This window comes from Falco rusticolus, chromosome 10 (assembly GCF_015220075.1).
Source record: "Falco rusticolus isolate bFalRus1 chromosome 10, bFalRus1.pri, whole genome shotgun sequence".
Lineage (NCBI taxonomy): Eukaryota > Metazoa > Chordata > Aves > Falconiformes > Falconidae > Falco > Falco rusticolus.
In genome coordinates this window covers 2,820,040-2,841,097 of record NC_051196.1, presented here as the reverse complement: position 1 = coordinate 2,841,097, position 21,058 = coordinate 2,820,040, and the positions used below count along the sequence as shown (strand labels likewise).

At 41.2% G+C, this 21,058-nt stretch overlaps 1 protein-coding gene across 1 annotated transcript in view; it reads left to right on the top strand.

The window, feature by feature from the left end:
* MUC2 (mucin 2, oligomeric mucus/gel-forming) overlaps window positions 1-21,058 on the top strand; it is a 51,275-nt gene that overhangs the window by 13,845 nt on the left and 16,372 nt on the right. The window contains 28 exon segments of the mRNA XM_037402608.1: window positions 36-65; window positions 68-97; window positions 100-128; window positions 1,039-1,133; window positions 1,135-1,167; window positions 1,819-1,901; window positions 1,904-1,975; window positions 1,978-2,037; window positions 2,040-2,067; window positions 2,951-3,003; window positions 3,286-3,395; window positions 3,823-3,897; window positions 3,899-3,975; window positions 4,484-4,622; window positions 5,186-5,296; window positions 5,598-5,777; window positions 6,805-7,044; window positions 8,239-8,395; window positions 9,534-9,662; window positions 10,530-10,677; window positions 11,535-11,578; window positions 12,114-12,311; window positions 12,675-12,704; window positions 13,046-13,493; window positions 14,446-14,684; window positions 15,814-16,413; window positions 17,543-18,157; window positions 20,257-20,938. Of these exon segments, the coding sequence (XP_037258505.1) occupies window positions 36-65; window positions 68-97; window positions 100-128; window positions 1,039-1,133; window positions 1,135-1,167; window positions 1,819-1,901; window positions 1,904-1,975; window positions 1,978-2,037; window positions 2,040-2,067; window positions 2,951-3,003; window positions 3,286-3,395; window positions 3,823-3,897; window positions 3,899-3,975; window positions 4,484-4,622; window positions 5,186-5,296; window positions 5,598-5,777; window positions 6,805-7,044; window positions 8,239-8,395; window positions 9,534-9,662; window positions 10,530-10,677; window positions 11,535-11,578; window positions 12,114-12,311; window positions 12,675-12,704; window positions 13,046-13,493; window positions 14,446-14,684; window positions 15,814-16,413; window positions 17,543-18,157; window positions 20,257-20,938 (4,735 nt within the window).

Genomic DNA, 21,058 nt, shown 5'->3' with positions numbered 1-21,058 from the left:
ATGATATAATTTCATTTTTATCCTATTTTTTTTAGCAAATTATGCTGAGCATTGGTGTTCTTTGCTGAAAACTCAGAGGGTCCTTTTGCAAGATGTCATTAGTTATTGATCCTTCAGAATACTATAAGGTATTGTAATTTTGCACTCTTTTAGTACTGCTTTATTTCAGATGGATGACTAGATGTTTATCATTGTTCAAACATTGAGACATTACTGAGTAGCTTGCCTATAGAGCTGGTAAAATTTTGTGGTGGTTAACTGAAGCAGCATAGCATGCATCCAGAGTATCTCCTATGAGGAGATTCTTATGGAGTGCTGCTGAAGAAAGAAGTACATTCGTTCTGGTTTCTTATGTTTATATTTAATATACTTTTTATTGGATTGGGTATTTGAACTGGAAAGAAGATTCAAGAGATGCAATTGTGCACACAAAGTTTAAGGCTACCCTTACACATTAGTTGCTATTAAGTCAGAAGAAAAATAGTGAACATTTATTAAGTTCCTGTATTTGTTGGAATGTAATACCAAACCATTTCATGTGAGAATCTCCATGGCTTTCTTTTTCCCCTATGCTCATCATTATTGAGCAGTAAGTGAGGCTACCTGAGCAAAAAAAGAAATTCCTAAATCTCTGCTCATACTGGAACTCAGTTGGAGCTCAAATTTTGTGAAGAACGTCACAGATCTGGTTAATATTTTGCCATTCTGATTTTTATTTTTTAATGGATCTCTGCATTCCTAAGTTGAACTGGGAAAGAATGGTATCAAATCCTTTAAGACAGGTGTTGATAGGAGGCTGGCTACTTTTTAAAGCTTAAGAGGCTTGGCTAGATTGGGATAAGCATTCAAAACTTTAATTGTGTATGAAATGAAGCAGCACTTTCAGTCTCTGGTCTTTGTCCATTCCTTCCACCATTCTCTGATCACGGGAACTAATAAAAACAACATCAGAAAAGGACATAGGGTATTTCATAGCAACTGAGTTGCAATTGCCAGTTGTTTCCTGTGGACTTACTGATCCTTTCATTCTTTTTTCAGAAATGTAAGTATGACACCTGCCTCTGTGAAGACAATGAAGAATGCTTGTGTGCTGCCCTGTCCTCTTATTCAAGAGCCTGTGCTTTCAAGGGATCATACGGAAGGCTGGAGAAAAAGTGTCTGCAGTAAGTAGTGGAACTATAATCCCCATGGAATTAACTAGCCATGAGAAATAAGCAGTTCTTTCTGATTTGGCTGTCAGTGATCTCAGTGTTAAGGGTTTTGGGGTATCTTAGAAATGTCTAATGGACTGAAAAGAGACAATGCTTGTAAATGTTTACTAATTTGTGTTATATTCTTAGCTGTAATTTTTTCATGGCATTTAAAAGTAGAAGGCACTATTTTTCACTTTCACCTTCTTTCCCCAGTTTAAACAATAATGCTCTCTCTAGCTTTGACTAACAGAATCCCAGCCAATCATGGCTTTTACATTGTCTATGCTTATCAGTGTCTTTATCATTGTCCTTGCTTTCATCAGTAATACAATATTATAGAGACTAGTTTATTGTTTTGTGATCTTTCTCTGATTATCAGTATGTGAAAAAAATATGCTATGAAACTAGAAACTAATAATAGCATTTAAAAAGAAGTCTTCAGCTGGTAAGCAAGGTTAGGCTACCATTACTTGTGACTTTTGATATTTTGTACTTAATAAAATCTAAGAGAATATTTTTACCATTATATGCTGCACAGCCAAAGAAATCAAACTGGAAACGTCAAGGTTTAAATTGTTCATCCTGCATTCCTTATTTATCAGTTTGTTTCTTTTCCCTCAGCTAGTGAAGTTTCTACCTGCCCAGGAAATCAGATCTTCCTTTACAATCTTACAATGTGCCAGCAAACCTGCCGTTCCCTTATTGATGGTGAAAGCATTGCTTGCAAGACTTCACTCCCGTGGATGGCTGTGGCTGCCCATATAATACATACTTGGATAACCAGGTACCTGTGTGCCCATCTCCAAGTGCCCATGCTATTACAAAGGATCATACCTGGAACCAGGGAATATGTCACAAAAGATGGAGAACGTTGGTATGTTCTATTGTGGCTTCTGTTTGTGGGGATAAAGGTCCTTTTAAAATTTGCTGATTAGGTGTAAGCTGCTTAGCTTTTTTTGGTGCTTTAATGAACATTTGTAATACATTTCACAACAGCTTCAGGCTAAGCAAAGCATTATCCTGTTGCAATGTAATTTATTAATGATTGAGAAATGCAGCTTTGTTTAGAGGCGCGAGTACTGGCCTTCACAGATAAACATTACTCTGAAGCTGCACTGTTAATAGGGGTTTGTTGAGCAGAGGGGTAAAAGGAAAATAAAAGGTCAGCTATAATTTTATGTTGCTCTTTCCTTTTCTGTCAGAAAACTGTTCCACTGGAGGAACATCTCCTTGATAAGTACTCGCTGGTAGTATAGGTTTTTGAAAGCAACTTTCATGATTCTGGTATTTTTAATCATGAACTCTGACAGAAGTCTGCTGCATGAATCATCAGTGCAAACTGTGAAATACTTCTTTCTCTCATCAGGCAGATGAGGCATACAGGCCAACAGATTTGCAGCATATGAATTAAATTAAGCATGAAAATATACTGTGTTCCAAATGAAGGCTTTGATTTAAATTATCATTATTATCTGTTTCCTGAGTCATCAGAAAGCATATTAGTAAGGATTAATAGAATAGCTGTCATTCCTTAAAAAATATAACTTTTCTGTGCATGTAGCCTAAAGTCTTGCTACATGTTTTCTTCAAATGAAAATTCACGAGTGCGCATCAGGAGAGTTCACCTTGAAATATCAGTAGAAATTATGCAGAACATATCTGATAAATACTCTCAAATTTGTTTAAAAATCCTTAGATTTAAATTGAAGGCACTGAGCTTGCTGCTTTTTTTTTTAATTTCTACTTCACTTTTCCAGTGTTTGCCGAAATGCAAAGGTCCAATGTACCTCAGTCACAATAAGAACGAAAGGTGAGTGACATTCTGTAAAGCAAAATAAAATAAAACAAAACCATAACCCAACTTCCAAACCCAAACCTACATCTTTCCATTTGAATTCTCCACTTATTTCTTTTGCATGTTTGTTTTTGCTTTTTATGTGAAACAGTTAGGCACTTTGTTCTGTCTTCACTAAGCCTCTTTTTCTCGTAAGCATAGACATACCCCGAGATTTCTGTCTCAGTAACAACCGCCTTTCATACACATTTCTTTTGCTTTTTCTTTATTCATCTAAACCAAAAATGTACCTTTCAGGGGCAACAGAATGTTCTTCTAACAAGACGTACTTTGACTGCAATGCATCCCCAAAGTGGTCTTCGCAAACACCTATACAACTTAGCTGCCATACTCCTCAAACTGATTATGTATGTATTCAGTTTTTCTCCATGTTAAGTTTCCTTTATTCTGTATTCCTTAAATGATTGCACTGCAACACAGAAAAATACAGCTGTAACTAACAGTTTATTCCTTTAGGGTTTAATCCTTCCTTTATTTTCTCCCCAATGATATTACTCTGTTGCCAATTTCATGATGATTACCCTTACCGTTTCCTCTTCTTTTTCTTTTTACTGTGTCTTCAGTGATCGTACCTCCCAGATGAAATTTGATTTGGGCTCTTAGAGAAACAAAAAACAATAGAAAGAACTAGAAAACTAGAAGAAAACCTTCTAAGCTAGTCAATATTAGGCCTGTTTGGTTATGAATGCAGTTTTTACAGGAGTGTATTATGAAGAAGTGAATAAAAATGCAGTGCTTTTTCATAAAGTAACAATTTCTCCTTTTATTCCTTAGTTCAGGCAGAGTGTTGTCTCAGGCTGTGTGTGCCCTGAAGGTCTATTTGATGATGGGAAAGGGGGCTGTGTTGAGGCGAAGGGATCGCCCATGCTTTCATAACAACCAGTGGTATTCTTCTGGACAGAAGATAACAGTGGACTGCAACACCTGGTAAGTTATGATTCTGTACTGTCTTCTAGAGTATATTCTATGCAGTAAATTAATAGTCATGTCTAGTTTTATGTACTACAGTAGCTGCAATAGCTGCAAGTATAAACCTTTATTTTTAGGCATACTTTTTGCTATCTGAGGAAACAGAGGTAGTTATTACCCTAATATTTTCAGCACAATCTACGTTTTCAGTAGATTGTGCTGAAAATATTGGTGTAACTGATACCTCTGTTTTTAGTAGGCATCTCTTATTGGAAAAGTGCACTTATTTTTTAAAATAGAAGCACTAACACTATCAGATCTAAAAAAATATATCTGGTCAGAGTTAAAAATTATGTTACAAGCTAAAAAGCAGGCTAAACTAGAGAAGATGGTAATTCTACAACACTGACATGGATATTGTGCACATTATCATGTATCAGGTGGCGGCTTGGTTTGTTCTGGCAGTTTTTCCAGACAGCACACTCTGGGTGAGATCTGAAAATTCCACTCTTCTGTTCTCTTCTAGTACCTGCCAAAAAGGGTTTTGGAGCTGCACTGAACATGTGTGCTATGGGACTTGTATGATATATGGAAGTGGCCATTATATCACCTTTGATGGAAAATTCTATGACTTTGATGGGAGTTGTGAATATGTGGCTACTCAGGTAATGCTTATCGGGAGGGCTGAAATGTCATCTGATTGCCTTGAAGATCTACTTTCCTCTGTGGTTTTGTCATTCTTTATTGCCTGCCATCACTTTCCCTGAGGAGTTTACACATTCTGCCAAGATAAATTCTGTATTTTCAGTGTAGGCAAGCTGTGTGAATGTCGCGATTTTTTTCTGATACTGTGGTCATAAATTGTATGTAACAGGACTACTTCATAGTGAGAGCTAACAGCTCATTATCAGTTGTGGAATGAATCAAAATTCTGAGTCTACAAAAGAAGATACTTATATTTAAGGATATATTCCTCATTTTGTTTTATTGTCCCACCTGTTTCCCAGGTTTTACCACACAAAAGACTTAGATATTTATATGTATGCAGAGACGTATGTGTATAGGTTTGTGCATCTGTAAAAATATATGTACGTAGGATTTCATATATGATGCAGCAGTAACAATTTATACATTGTGAAGATTTAAATTATTGTAATTATTATGAGATTGAACTAAAAATTAAGTATCTACCTAATTTTCTTATGCTCATTTTCCCCTTTTTCAATAGGATTTTTGTGGTGACAAAAATTCCAGCGGCTCATTCAGTATCATCACAGAGAATGTTCCTTGTGGAACTACAGGAGTCACCTGCTCAAAGGCTATTAAAATGTTTCTAGGGGTGAGTAATGATACTCGGTGAGCATATAATGGTATTCAAGTATTTCAAAAAAAGTAATGCTCTGAAGTCACATCTCTAAAAGCAGCTATAATAAGGAAAAGTTAGAGGCCTTATCACATTAATCTGTGAAAGTGTAGTTTCTCAGGTACTGAAACCTCTCTCAAAGTGCTACAGCACTTCCTGTCATTTCACCCCAGACTTTAAGCTATTGGTTTCAGAATGAGCTGTATTATTACAAGCATCCAACATTTTATCCTATCATGAAAATTAGTGTTATAACATTTCTCTCTTCATCTTTCAGAAAACTGAACTGAAATTGGAGAACAAAGATTATAAAGAAATTCAGCGAGATACTGGTGATGATGTGCGTTATTGGAACAAGACAGTAGGCTTCTACCTCGTTATTGAGGCTAGCAATGGAGTGATGCTTATCTGGGATAAGAAGACTACTGTTTTCATCAAGCTGACCCCTGATTACAAAGTTAGGACCTGTCTCTTTTTCTAAAGTAGTGATATGAATAGATATATGTGATAAGAAAACATAAATGTTCTTTTATTCTGGTTCCATGTTTAATTCCTATATCCTCTACATATTGATGATTAGCTTGCATTTTTACTACCACAGCTTGCAGAGGTACTACTGGAGTTCCTTACAGTCCATCAAAATGCATTGCAGAGAATGCACAGCATATTTGCATTAAAGCTAAACATCTAAGGCATTCTGAGTTTACGGATATTAAGAGCCAAGCTTCCAAAGTAACGTAGGGGATGCGAACTGACTGTACACGCACTTAGAAACCTGCATGGAATCTCAGCCATGTCAGTTAAACCCAAACTTCCTACGGAATGTATGGAGATGGTTCTGACTTCTGAAAAGCAGCATGCTGAATTACAGAGTACTGAATTCGCTGGGCTGAATGAGAATGAGGAGGTGGGGGGTTGTATAAACAGGGACATACTGTTGCTTGAGGGGGCTGATGTTCCTGAAATAGCACTACCAAAAGTTCACTAATGTGGGTAAGTTGCTAAATACTTTCAAGAAAAATTAGTTCCTGTCATTTTTTTTGGTCATGGATGAAGAAATAGTGCTTTTAGTTAGAAGTTGGAAGCTTTTAATAAAAACAGTTTTGAGCAGAATGAAATGTGCTCAGACTTATATTAATAGCTGAGTTATGATAAATTGTGAAGAATGGAAAATTAATTCTTCTCAGCTAATGGAGGCTTAGCCTCTCTTTAGCGTTGTAAGTTGGATGAAAGGCTGCTGCAGACATGGAAATACGCTAGATACAATTCATTTCAAGGAGGGAAGACATGGCAGCTGAACAGTTTGCTGAGTACACAGACAAATAAAGGTTTAATTTCTTAATTTCGAAGATGAAAATATGTCATGTACACAGAGAGTCAGTTGTCCTTTTTAATGTCAGTGCTTTGCTCTTACTTTACTAGAATCTATTTCTCACTTCCATGGTATTTTTAAAAGCTGTGGATATGTTATTTTTCTTTTCCAGGGCAAAGTGTGTGGTCTGTGTGGGAACTTTGATGACAAGTCTAACAATGATTTTACAACAAGGAGTGGGCTGCAGGAGACTAATGCTCTGAAGTTTGGGAATTCTTGGAAACAGTCTTCCATGTGCCCAGATGTCACACAAGAAATTAAGCCCTGTGATGTGAAACCACATCGGAAGTCCTGGGCAGAGAAAGAATGCAGCATCATCCAGAGTGAAGTCTTTAAAATATGTCACTCCAAGGTTTGTAGAGGGCAGTGACAGAACAGCACAATGCATTTCTGTTACTGCAGAAGCAGAGAGACCATCAGAAATAAATGAAGAGATGGTTAAGTAGAGTGACCCTCAATTAAATCAAGCAGTTCAACTTGGAGCAGTATGAGTATCTGTGGCAACAGGACTCTGTCAGTAGTGGTGCCAGCCCTGGCTGTATAAGCCCATATTAATCACCACAGTTTCACTTCTACTGCTGTGCAAGCCAGCTTCATAAATCTAACCTGAATAGGTCCATGAGTGCTGCAGTTGCACCATGTCTTGTTGAGGGACTGTCAATACCGTAAGTTCTGAAAGGCCTTGCGAGCATCAGATCCATCTTCTGACAGAAACGCGTACTATACTTGAAAGGTAGCTGTTGAAGAGACCACTGCTCCTTGTAATATTCAACCCATGGAAGGGATCTTCTTGGAAACCACATCGCACAGTTTAGACAGGCTTAGCTGTCAGCACTGTGCCTCCAAATTGTCATAGCATACACTATGTCAGGCCCACAGCTTCCAGAGCACAGGACATAGAGAGCACTCCTCTCCATTTCTGGTCTCTTTCCTGAAGTGTGGTAATATTATCAACAGTTTTTTTAACTCACAGTGGAAAAATCACAAAGAATTACTAATTTAATTAACTTAATATGTATTTCTATGATGATTCCTTGCAGCAGCTAAAATCCAGTCCTAGTTTCTCCTCTTGCAGTCCCAAGCAAAAAATAGTGGATATGTTTTACTAATGTGTCATTGGATAAACTCCAAAAACTGGCAAGCACAAAATTCTCTGCTTCATATTTGCTGTGAAGTGCAGCCTTTCTGATACAGTTCACCACTTGGTTGGCAAAGCTTGCTGGAAGATCAGACTTCACTGGCATCAATCCAGTTTGGTTTCGATAGCAGTAAAATGGAACTGCGTTAGAAAACACTGCCAGTGACACTTGTTGGTTTTTTTTTCAGTCATAGCAAATTGTGAAGGTACTATATTACTTTAAATCTATTATTGTCCAAAATACATAAAGCAGCTTCAAGCCCATAATGTTTGTTTGCGATTTGGTAATTCTAAGAAACAGTTTCATTCCTGCTCAGCTCAATTACCATATCTCAAGAGATCTGTCAGGCTTAGTAGTTTGAAAACTAATTTGGAGATGAACTGGGGCATCATTTCTTTCCCCAACAGGTGGACCCAGTTCCTTTCTATGAAGCTTGTGTTCATGATGCCTGCTCTTGTGACAGTGGTGGAGATTGTGAGTGCTTCTGCTCTGCAGTTGCTGCATATGCTCAAGAATGTACGAAGGCTCAGGCCTGTGTTTTCTGGAGAACTCCTGATATATGCCGTGAGTAACAGTTAAACACAACTGTATCTTTCTGGCCGCTGTCAGAAAGCCTATCAAATAAATCATAAATACTATCACTGCAAGGTCATGCTGGCTATGCAATGAAATTTGTGTTTGGAGCATATCAGGGAACAAACAGAACTAGTAAATGTTTATATTCCAAATATCTTTTATTCAGCTTGCCTTTTTCTTCTTGTTGTTATTTTTCTTCTGGTTCTGCTGTTTCTTTCTTTCTTTCATTTTCTATCTTTTTTCTTCTTTTCCTCTCTCTCTCTTGGCTAGGTTTCAAGTAATCCTGCCATTTTGCTTGATAAATGTTGAACTGCAACTCCCACTGTCTTTCTCCTCTCTCTTTTTTCCAAATTATTTAAAAATTGCTTTTAGCAAAAATATATGGAAGTGTTCTTGTGTAGATGAACCTAATCAGTATTGAGTAGCTTAAGCGGTGCCCATTAGTGGTGCTAATGCTCATACCAGTATGTCATAAGATAATGTAAAATAATATTTAGATTAGTATTTCCCCAAAAAGTGCTAAAATCAGATTTCATTCTGATTCAGAATTAAGTCTTGTTGTAGTTTTGAAGTGTAAGAAGTCAGTGAACCAGAAGTCATAAGTTTAAATCAGCTCCGATGTCTAAGTTTATAAAAGCTCCTTCCTCTGTCCATAGTCATCTAAGCTTAATTCTGTTTTAAGTTGTATCCATAATGTCTCATATGCTTCCTCTTGGCCTGCTGGAGGAGACTCTCAGTGCACGTGATACAGCAAGGTAAACTATTGTAAACATACTGCAAGAGTTTTCAGGAGTTTGGTAGTTAGGGAAGAAAAATACTCTCAGAAATTTACACTTATTTTTCAATTAAACTCAACACTAGTTCTTTACTTTTTTTGTGATTTGAATCAAACATTTTCACCCTGCATCTTCAATGTTTAATACGAAAATCTTGGCCCCCAGAGTTTTGACCTATACTTTTGTTTAAATACAGTAACAGAAAGTCCAGGTCCTATACCTCAAGAGAAATTTTTCTGGCTTAGCATGAAGGTTCATTTGGCTTGTACCTTTAAAGACCTGCATCCACTTTAAAGAGCTGCATTCTGGCAACTGTATTTTTAATCAGCTTCTCTTTTTTTCCTCATCAGCGATATTTTGTGACTACTACAACCCTCGTAATGAGTGTGACTGGCACTATGAGCCTTGTGGCAGTAATGTCACAACCTGCAGGATGATTAATAATGTCAGCACCAACTTTTCAGTACCATACCTGGAAGGTAATAAGCCCTTGCCATTTTTGTATTTTATTTCATGTAATTGTGCCCAGGTATCATTTAATTAATATGGAATAGTCAGTCGCCTTGACAAGATGTTCTTAAATCTGTTGTGTTGAATTTGCTTCCAGTCTTACATAAAGATTTCCTATAATATAATTTGTTATTTCTGAACATCAGTGGCTAATAGTTACATTACTGACACCCATAAAACTAGGTCTCTAGGAATTTCACATCATGGGGACTACAATGATCCAAGAATATGAATGACACTACAAATATCTTCTGTTTTACAACCTGATAAAGTTGGAGAAAACAGCCATGTTTTTCCACTTTTTTGGCCACACAGTCTTTCTGGTCTAGACTGGAAGCAGTTCTCTCTTCTAGTTTAGGGACTGGAAAGAAATGTCCAGAGTTTGACTTTTCTATTTTAATCCTTGAACTGCTGGTAAGAAAACAACAACAACAAAAAAAACCCACCAAACTATCCCAAAATCCTAACCATAGTATTTACAAAAAATAGTTAACTGTATGTTTTGAAATAGATTGAGATTATTACAAAGAGTGGGGAAGTGTCAGAAGGCACATTTTTATATATCCAGTTATTTTTCTAAATTATTTTTGTTTTTTATCTTCGGTGGAAATATAAAGAACAGTTACTATTGTTAGGACACCTTTAGTGTACTCTGGCAGTGTGAAGTACCAATGAGAATTGTTTGATTTAAGGATTTTGGAAAGACTAATTGTTCAAGGATTACTTTGATTTAAACTTTATGTTTGATCCTTTTACCTTCAGAAGGTATCCTATCATCAAGTTAACTCTTTATACTTTTTCTTCATCCTTTATATTGTTCTACTTGCCATCAACAGGTTGCTACCCCAGATGCCCTGAGGACAAGCCTGTTTATAATGAAGAGACAAAGGAATGTGTGACTGAAGATAAATGTTGGTGTTACATCAACGGAACTCCTGTTCTCCCTGGGCAGGAAATACCCACAGAAGACAACTGTACAATATGGTATATAAAAAATGCAAAAACATTTGCAGTAATTCAGGAAATAATTTGTATATTCTTATTTACGTTACTGGACCTCAAGCAAATAGAAATGCAAGTCCAACTGAAGAGCTGGTATATTTTAGCATTTATCTATACAAATCAGAGGAACAATGCCATTTATACTAGTTGAGACTTAAACTCAAAAAATGCTGCACTTACAATACATATAGATTCTAAACTTCCATTCATAGTTTTCCAAACTCATAGTTATCCAGATTTCAGGTTGATAGTGTCGTTATAATAATTGTATTAACAAATCCATTAAATATACTCTTTGAAGTGTCATACATGATACAATGGCATGAAACCTGGATGCATCTCTAACAACCTTTTTATTCTCATGGCACTTTGGGAAGAGAGGGGCTACTCTGCCTTGCATTCTCTGCATTCTCACTTAAAACTTGGATTTAAAAACCACTGTAATTTGAAATTATCTGTACTAGCTGTGAAAGGGATAGCTGAGTCCTAACTGCTCATTCCTAGAGCCTTCTGACATCTTTGACTCCACATAGTGACAAAACCCTGATTGAGCTGTAAGTTCACTGATCTGAAAACCGGTTGTTATTATTGCACTGTTGTAACTTGCCACACAAAGCACTTTGTGATAGTTTTAAGATGCTGTACTTAAAGAATGAAAGTAGTGACTTAGTTTGAATTAAATAATGATAGGCAATATTGGAAAATATTACACCCAGAAAAATATCCAGTAGTGTGAATGGAGATGAAGTACAAATTTCTACATTTCTCTGCTCTTGGGTCTGCTAACAGGTGCCATAAAACATCTGCAACATTTAAATTTTTTCAAATTTTACTTCTAGTGTCTGTGGACCCTCAGGATCCATACAGTGTAAACCAGTCCCAGGTAAATAACATTTGGATTTTTCTACAAATAAAAAAATGCATAGATCTGCTATGTCTGTCTCTACAAAAGATTTAGTACTGATTTGGAATAAGTGAAAGTCATGGTCAAAGAAAATTTGGTAGCACTTTTGTTGAACCTTGCTGTTAGTACTTCTTGTTTAACTCTTCTCTCATGTCCCTTTTTCTTTCTTTCTATGTCCCATATCCAAAGCAACAGATTTCACTATAAGTGTTTGCACTCCCAGAACATGTAGTATTATAGAAAAGTGTCAGATAGTAGTTTGCAATTGTTACTTCGCACAGAACATCTTAAAACTTGGTTTGGAATTCTGTTCTTCTGGACGTTTTATGTAGGGATTTATTAAATATGTTGTAATGTTCCTCTAAGTCTAAAGATAAATTAGTACAGTGTATAGATCTAAGCTCCAGGTATAGCTCTGAAAGGAGCATGCATGATTCATATAAATTCTTACTTGTCTATAAATATTTTGCCTTTGTCTCTTACGTGGTAGTAGAAAAATTGCTCTTTCTTGCAGGGTGTCCTTGTGTCATCAATGGAACGAGTTATGAAGTGGGTGAAACTGTTGCACAAATACAGGATGGCAACATATGTACTACATACATTTGTGCAGAAAATGGTTCTGTAGTTGTCGGAAGTATTTATCCTTGTCCAACATCTACTTCACCTACAACCATTTCAACCTCCTTTCCTACCAGTACTCTTACCACCACAGGTAAATCTTCAACAGAGGTGTGCATCTAAATATTATTTTCTTGAAGGAAAGTGCTTTAAAAATAGAATGTACAAGTATATGGGTTTATAGCTGAGACAGATTAAACAATACTTATGAACAGTTTTATCACACTAAGAAAAATTTTTAACACTTTGAGTTGATTTACTTCTCATGGAAGAAACTGTAAGTGTACAGAGTGCCTTCCTAATTCTGAAAAACATCTCAGTATCTCAATATCCTGCTAGAATAGTAGAAATTGTCTCAGTACTTTCAGCAAAAATATATAATAAGGATATTTAAAACTACTATTATTTTTTTATAAAGCTTACAGATGATAGAGTAATCTTTTTTTTTCTATTTCAGTTACCACTACAAGCCCTCCAGCAAGCACAAGTAAGTGTTAAATAGAAAACTAATTTAAAAAATGTCAAAGGAACTTTTAAAGGAAGAGTAAATTAAAGACCGTCACTACAGAAAAATATATTTAAACCAGAAATAAATAGTTTTTTTTAAAAAAAATCAGAAATGTGATAAATGTGATAAGTATATAGAGAAGAAAGACCTTTAAAGGCTTCAGCATGGTGATTTTATTTTGAGATGAAGCTTCCTGTTGAGAAACTTGGTAATGCAGAACCAATTTTGGAACTCTCTTCTTAATGGAATAGAATACAAAATCAGTCTTCTCAGAGTGTTCTCTGTAAGCCTAGATGCTGAATCTCTGTCTTTTCTTGCAGCTCCATGCTTTGTATTAATCTGCAATTGGACTGAGTGGTTTGACGTTAGTAAACCTGAAGAAGATGGCGGTGACTATGAAACCTATGATGCAATAAGAAATGAACATGGAAACAAAATATGTGAAGCTCCTGAAGACATTGAATGCAGGGCTAAAGATAATCCTGATATGAGTTTAGAGGAACTTGGCCAGAAAGTAGAGTGCAATGTCACATATGGACTAATCTGTAGAAATGAGGAGCAAGATGCAACTATATGGCAACTTTGCTATAATTATGAAATCAGAGTAAACTGTTGTGAGTGGCATGAAATTTCTTGTGAGGTTACACCGACTCCAACACCAACTGGAACTTCAATCACCACCAGCACAACAGTACCCACCATCACTACAGCCAGACAGCCAACAGCAATTACCACCACGCCCGTACCCACCCCAACCATCACAAGCGAATTCACACCATCAGTCAGCACCCCAGTAACTTCAACCTCTGCAGGTATTTAGCAGACCAATACTCTCTGTTCTTGCTTTGACATAGGAGAAATTAAAGGGCTGTCAGCTACTAAATGTGCGTCACCTCCATAGCAGATAATTGATCTGGCAAGAAATCTTACATACAATGTTTGAAGCTCCTGTTGGAGAAAGATTCCCAGAAGGACCCATTGTGATATTAGATCAGGCACTGATTTAGAGTAGCATCATTTTAGGCATTGTCTAGGCGGGGCTGTGCAGAATTCCTTCAATTTCTCTTCCTGCTTTCCCTCTGTCAGCACTAAATTTTGCCTGTGGTTATGGATCTAGGAAAGAAGGATTCCTCTGGCAGGCTTTCAAGAACAGTTTCACCCTGCAGGCTGTTAACTTGCTGTTAACTTGCTGTTAACTGTGGTCTTTGCAGCTGAGATCCACTAGTACTCTTTGAACCTTTTCTTCAGGCTGACATTGCACCACAGGGACATTATATGACCATCAGGCCGGAACATACTCCTGTGAATACTTCCCTCCCAAACCACAGCATCCTCTACGTGGTTCTTACTCCATGAGATAGTTAGGTGTCCTAAGTAATAACACAGAGATATAAAGCCTCCCAGAGCCTTACTCCTCCTCAAGTCTTACCTATTGGTAGGTATTTTCAATTTAGTGAGAATAACAACAGCAACACCCCTGGTTTCTTTGCTAGTAAAGGACTGACATGACCCTGTCTGTGCATTGATTTGGAACTGGTCTGCTTTCTGGGATCAGAAACGAAGGCCTAGTGACACAGGCCTTTACTGTGCTGAGAGTGGGCTGACTGCTATAGGTTTGTGGCAGCTGCCTAACATGTGACTTCTATTCAGTGCATATGGTGACACACACACGTGCATAATTGCAGCTTTGTCTGTTTTCTTTCTCCCTGCTATTTCTAACAGCCCCACCTTCATCCACAAGGAGCACAATGTCCCCTCCACCTCTATCAACAACCACTCCCACGCCAACGTCATCGGAGCCTCCCAGCAGCACTGCCACCACCACGATGCCCCCCAGCAGCACCAGCGGCAGCACCCCGGGGACAACGTTGACTGTTCCTACCACATCAACACCCATCCCAATGACTGCAAGCACATCTGTACCCACACCGACATACACTGCCACCCAGTCACCTCCAGGTACATGCCTGGTCTGTGCTCTTGTGTGTTGCCTTGTTGTGGGAGAAGTGAAGATCTATGAGCATCTTAACTTGTGCCTTCTGTATGGGGTCAGGGGTGGGAGTAGTTGTGCATTCACTGAAATGGCATGTGGCCAGAGGTAGCCCTTGGGCTGGCTGATTCAGAAAGGGGATGGCGCTCGGGTCCAGTGTAGAAGTTCCTGTGTTCTCTGACTCAACAGTGCTCCAAGGAGATGTTTTCTCCTGGTGCCTCTGCCCAGCTTGGAAAGATACTGAGCTGACGGCAGATTTTGCTTTTGCTGCTGTTGGACCTCGTCCTTCAGCTGGAGAGAACGTACTCAGTGGGCCCCACGGTGTGCGATGGGAGTGGGGCTCGGTTCTGTGGCACTGCCAGTTCAGGCGTTGTTGGGGCGCAGCTGTGCAGACTTTCTTGCCTTTCTTCCCTTGCGTTTCTTCTGTGGCCATTGCTGCCACTCACCCGCAGTGCTGCCTGTAGGAAGCTTTGATGGTTTTCCCTGATGGATTTTGGGGAAAGGTTTCAGACCACGGGTTGCCCCTTGCTACAGACCTAGGCTGAGGGCAGCCGTGTTCTCCCGGCTTTCCCACAAGAGGTGTTCTCCAGCTGTCCCCACACTGTTGGGAAGCAAGCCGACATTTTGGCACCAGTGTGTGTCCTGTGCCTGCTTCCTTCAGATCGTGACCGTTCCTGGTGTTTGGTTTCTCCCTGAGATAGTCAGGTGGTGCGAGTGGCATGAGAAAGTGTGAGAGTGGTATAAGTCCCTGCTTAGTCCTGCTCCACCTCACGTGTTGCCCTTACGTGAGTGTTTTTTGCACGGGAGAAGCCCGATACAGCAATGTGCCTTCGCTGCAAAGGGGAGGCGGCGCACACGGCTTGGCAGTGCCTGTGTCCTGATTTGGCCCCGGTGTGCTTTGCAAGGCCAAGGAGAGGAGGCCTGCCCACACACATGAGCTTTGCTGTGGCCAGGGTTGGCTGACTGGTGCAGCAGTGCCCGAGGGGCACCCTTGTGTGCGACAGGTGCCCAGAGCACCACCTGTGAGTGTACTGGTGTCCCAGCTTGTTGTCTCTGTTCCGGCTGTCTCTAATTCTTCCTCTTGCTGTTGTCCTCCAGACTGTACCTGCATCTGGACGGGATGGATTGATGTGAGTTACCCAGATAGTTCTGACAGAAACAGTGGTGACTACGAAACCTTTGAGAACATTCTGAAGCACAACTCCTCCTTTGTCTGTGCAAAAGCTGAGAATATTTCATGCAGAGCAACGTGGTTCCCTGACATTCCCATTACAGATTTAGGGCAGAACGTGGAATGCAGCGTTGACACAGGGCTGGTCTGTAACAATAGTGATCAGACCATAGGAGGTATAATACCGATGCCCGTCTGCCTCAATTATGAGATCAATATCTGCTGCATCCCCAACATACCAGAGTGTGTTACAAGTACCACTGTGAGTACCACTGTGAGCACCACAACAGCCCCACCTTCATCCACAAGGAGCACAATGTCCCCTCCACCTCTTTCGACAACCGCTTCCACACCAACGTCATCGGAGCCTCCCAGCAGCACTGCCACCACCACGATGCCCCCCAGCAGCACCAGCGGCAGCACCCCGGGGACAACGTTGACTGTTCCTACCACATCAACACCCATCCCAATGACTGCAAGCACATCTGTACCCACACCGACATACACTGCCACCCAGTCACCTCCAGGTACATGCCTGGTCTGTGCTCTTGTGTGTTGCCTTGTTGTGGGAGAAGTGAAGATCTATGAGCATCTTAACTTGTGCCTTCTGTATGGGGTCAGGGGTGGGAGTAGTTGTGCATTCACTGAAATGGCATGTGGCCAGAGGTAGCCCTTGGGCTGGCTGATTCAGAAAGGGGATGGCGCTCGGGTCCAGTGTAGAAGTTCCTGTGTTCTCTGACTCAACAGTGCTCCAAGGAGATGTTTTCTCCTGGTGCCTCTGCCCAGCTTGGAAAGATACTGAGCTGACGGCAGATTTTGCTTTTGCTGCTGTTGGACCTCGTCCTTCAGCTGGAGAGAACGTACTCAGTGGGCCCCACGGTGTGCGATGGGAGTGGGGCTCGGTTCTGTGGCACTGCCAGTTCAGGCGTTGTTGGGGCGCAGCTGTGCAGACTTTCTTGCCTTTCTTCCCTTGCGTTTCTTCTGTGGCCATTGCTGCCACTCACCCGCAGTGCTGCCTGTAGGAAGCTTTGATGGTTTTCCCTGATGGATTTTGGGGAAAGGTTTCAGACCACGGGTTGCCCCTTGCTACAGACCTAGGCTGAGGGCAGCCGTGTTCTCCCGGCTTTCCCACAAGAGGTGTTCTCCAGCTGTCCCCACACTGTTGGGAAGCAAGCCGACATTTTGGCACCAGTGTGTGTCCTGTGCCTGCTTCCTTCAGATCGTGACCGTTCCTGGTGTTTGGTTTCTCCCTGAGATAGTCAGGTGGTGCGAGTGGCATGAGAAAGTGTGAGAGTGGTATAAGTCCCTGCTTAGTCCTGCTCCACCTCACGTGTTGCCCTTACGTGAGTGTTTTTTGCACGGGAGAAGCCCGATACAGCAATGTGCCTTCGCTGCAAAGGGGAGGCGGCGCACACGGCTTGGCAGTGCCTGTGTCCTGATTTGGCCCCGGTGTGCTTTGCAAGGCCAAGGAGAGGAGGCCTGCCCACACACATGAGCTTTGCTGTGGCCAGGGTTGGCTGACTGGTGCAGCAGTGCCCGAGGGGCACCCTTGTGTGCGACAGGTGCCCAGAGCACCACCTGTGAGTGTACTGGTGTCCCAGCTTGTTGTCTCTGTTCCGGCTGTCTCTAATTCTTCCTCTTGCTGTTGTCCTCCAGACTGTACCTGCATCTGGACGGGATGGATTGATGTGAGTTACCCAGATAGTTCTGACAGAAACAGTGGTGACTACGAAACCTTTGAGAACATTCTGAAGCACAACTCCTCCTTTGTCTGTGCAAAAGCTGAGAATATTTCATGCAGAGCAACGTGGTTCCCTGACATTCCCATTACAGATTTAGGGCAGAACGTGGAATGCAGCGTTGACACAGGGCTGGTCTGTAACAATAGTGATCAGACCATAGGAGGTATAATACCGATGCCCGTCTGCCTCAATTATGAGATCAATATCTGCTGCATCCCCAACATACCAGAGTGTGTTACAAGTACCACTGTGAGTACCACTGTGAGCACCACAACAGCCCCACCTTCATCCACAAGGAGCACAATGTCCCCTCCACCTCTTTCGACAACCGCTTCCACACCAACGTCATCGGAGCCTCCCAGCAGCACTGCCACCACCACGATGCCCCCCAGCAGCACTAGCGGCAGCACCCCGGGGACAACGTTGACTGTTCCTACCACATTAACAACTACCCCAATGACTGCAAGCACGTTTACACCACCAATAATTATCACCAGAACTCCACTGGCTCCGACTTCAGAAGCAATAAGTAATTCTCTGGATATTTTATCATTTCTTGCATTGCTGTGCGAGAAATCAGGGTTTATTGGCAGTTTAATGTTTGTCTTAGTTTCTGTACTGAGGGAGTAGTTGAAATATATTCCCCCCAGAAATTATAGAGTAGTTTTGGTTAGAAGGAATCTTTTTAAAGATCTTTCAGTCCAACCCTCCTGCTGTGGGCAGAGGCATATTTTTCACTACCTCAGGTGGCTCAGAGCCCCATTCTGCCTCACATTGGATGATTCTAACGGTTCAGCATCCACAACTTCTCTGGGAATTATGTTCCAATGTCATAAAAAATTTCTTCCATACATTCAACCTAAACCTACCCTCTCTGTTTAAAACTGTTGCCCCTTTTTTTTATTGGTTTTATTTTTTACTAGTCTTGGTAAAATATCTCTCTGTGACTTTCTTACAGCGCCACCCTTCATATATTGAAAAGCTACAATAATTTGTCCCTGGAGCCTTTTCTTCTCTCTGCTGAAAACCCCAAACTCTCTTAGCTTGTCTTCACAGGGGAGGTGTTCTAGCCCTCTGATCATTTTTGTGGCCTTATCTGGACCTGCTCAAACAGATTCCTGGGGACCCCAGAGCTAGATATAGTACACTAGATGGGTCTCACATGAGTGGAGCAGAGTGGGTCCTGCACTCAGCTCTCTGTTTACGAGGGAGAGTCCAAAACATGTTTCTCATTCTTGTTTCCATTCTGTTGATTATGAGGAACACAGGATTTTTCTCCTCCTGGTGCCTTTGCCCAGCTTAGACAGGTAACTGAGCTGACGGCAGATCTTGCTTTTGCTGCTGTTGGACCTCGTCCTTCAGCTGGAGAGAACGTACTCAGTGGGCCCCACGGTGTGCGATGGGAGTGGGGCTCGGTTCTGTGGCACTGCCAGTTCAGGCGTTGTTGGGGCGCAGCTGTGCAGACTTTCTTGCCTTTCTTCCCTTGCGTTTCTTCTGTGGCCATTGCTGCCACTCACCCGCAGTGCTGCCTGTAGGAAGCTTTGATGGTTTTCCCTGATGGATTTTGGGGAAAGGTTTCAGACCACGGGTTGCCCCTTGCTACAGACCTAGGCTGAGGGCAGCCGTGTTCTCCCGGCATCCCCATGAGTGGTGTTCTCCACCTTGCTTTCCTCACACTGTTGGGAAGCAAGCTGATATTTTGGCAGCAATGTGAGACCCTATAATGTTCCAGTGAATCTGCCTCTGTAGCATTTACACCATCTGTTCCTCTGTTTCCTTCTGAGCATGAAGGAGTTTACCTGTTCTCACACAAAAGTGAATTAATTTTAGTGGAAGGACTTAGGGTGTGGATTGTGTGGGTAGAAGCAGTGTATCTTACTCTTCTACTCCAGCATTATGACTGTATTCCTACTATGTATGCAGTGCTTCTCTATATGCCATGTGTCTCTTACATCATGCTGTAAAAGCAGAGATGGCTCTGAGTCTGGCCTCTGAGTATCTTGAACAATTTATGATGCTAATCAAAAACTATTTTAAAGGAGCCTGCATTAGGGCCCATAATGAAAACTGGCTTGGTCATGTGAGAAAGAAAAAGCAGAAAAGGGAGTTCGGAGTTCCTAGCATGCCAAAATAAATTGTGGGTAAGTAGTCTTAAAAGGCTGGGAGTTAGGATTAGAAGACAGATTGCTAGAGGAACTGCTCAGTTTTAGTAGAATCAAAAAATTCTGAAGCATAATAAATACTAGTATGAACATGCCATGTGAAGTAGTACAGGGAAGAGTGGTCTACCCAAGAAATATATTATGAGAGAAATCCATAATTAATCAAAGGGTTTACTGATAAATTCAGTGAATTCGCCTGGATTTAGGATTGCTAGACTCTTCTCTGCAATAGAAAATTTTGACAGTCCAGACAGCTGTTCCAGCTGACATTGGTCATTGATAAAGTGTTTATATCAGTACCTCCAATGAATATGTATGAGATTTATTAATAATCCCTCTCATATGCAAAAGCCAGTAAAAAAAATTTGTTGGATTTCATTTGCTTATTAGAAAACAAAATTAAGTTAATAACAAATGCAAGAGGTGTACATGAAAAAAATTAATGTGTTTTCTCCTTGTCTTAAAGAGCATACAACATCTGAATCAGGAACACTAACAAACACGACTACTGCAGTTACTCCGTCAGTTACTGCACCACCAACAGCTATGACAGAAATAGCAAGTACAGTATCTACCATAAGCACCACTATTGAACAGTCAACAACATTAGTATCAACAACCCCCGTGACAGTCACCACCTCTGGAGTCACGGAGACAGGGTCGACCACCAGAATCACCCCTTCAGGCCCCACACCCTCAGGACCGCCTCTTGAGAGCACCACAATTTTAACGGAAAGGCCTACCCAGGAGACCACAACCACCGGCACTGGGAGCCCTCCAACAGCACCTCCGACTGCCACTGCCAGCACCACAACCACAGCACCGCCATCCCCAGGGCCTACAGCCAGCACTACTGTGTGGCCACCTTCCGTTTCAACAACCCCAGTGACAGTCACCACCTCTGGAGTCACGGAGACAGGGTCGACCACCAGAATCACCCCTTCAGGCCCCACACCCTCAGGACCGCCTCTTGAGAGCACCACAATTTTAACGGAAAGGCCTACTCAGGAGACCACGACCACCGGCACTGGGAGCCCTCCAACAGCACCTCCGACTGCCACTGCCAGCACCACAACCACAGCACCGCCGTCCCCAGGGCCTACAGCCAGCACTACTGTGTTGCCACCATTAGTTTCAACAACCCCAGTGACAGCCACCACCTCTGGAGTCACGGAGACAGGGTCGACCACCAGAATCACCCCTTCAGTCCCCACACCCTCAGGACCGCCTCTTGAGAGCACCACAATTTTAACGGAAAGGCCTACCCA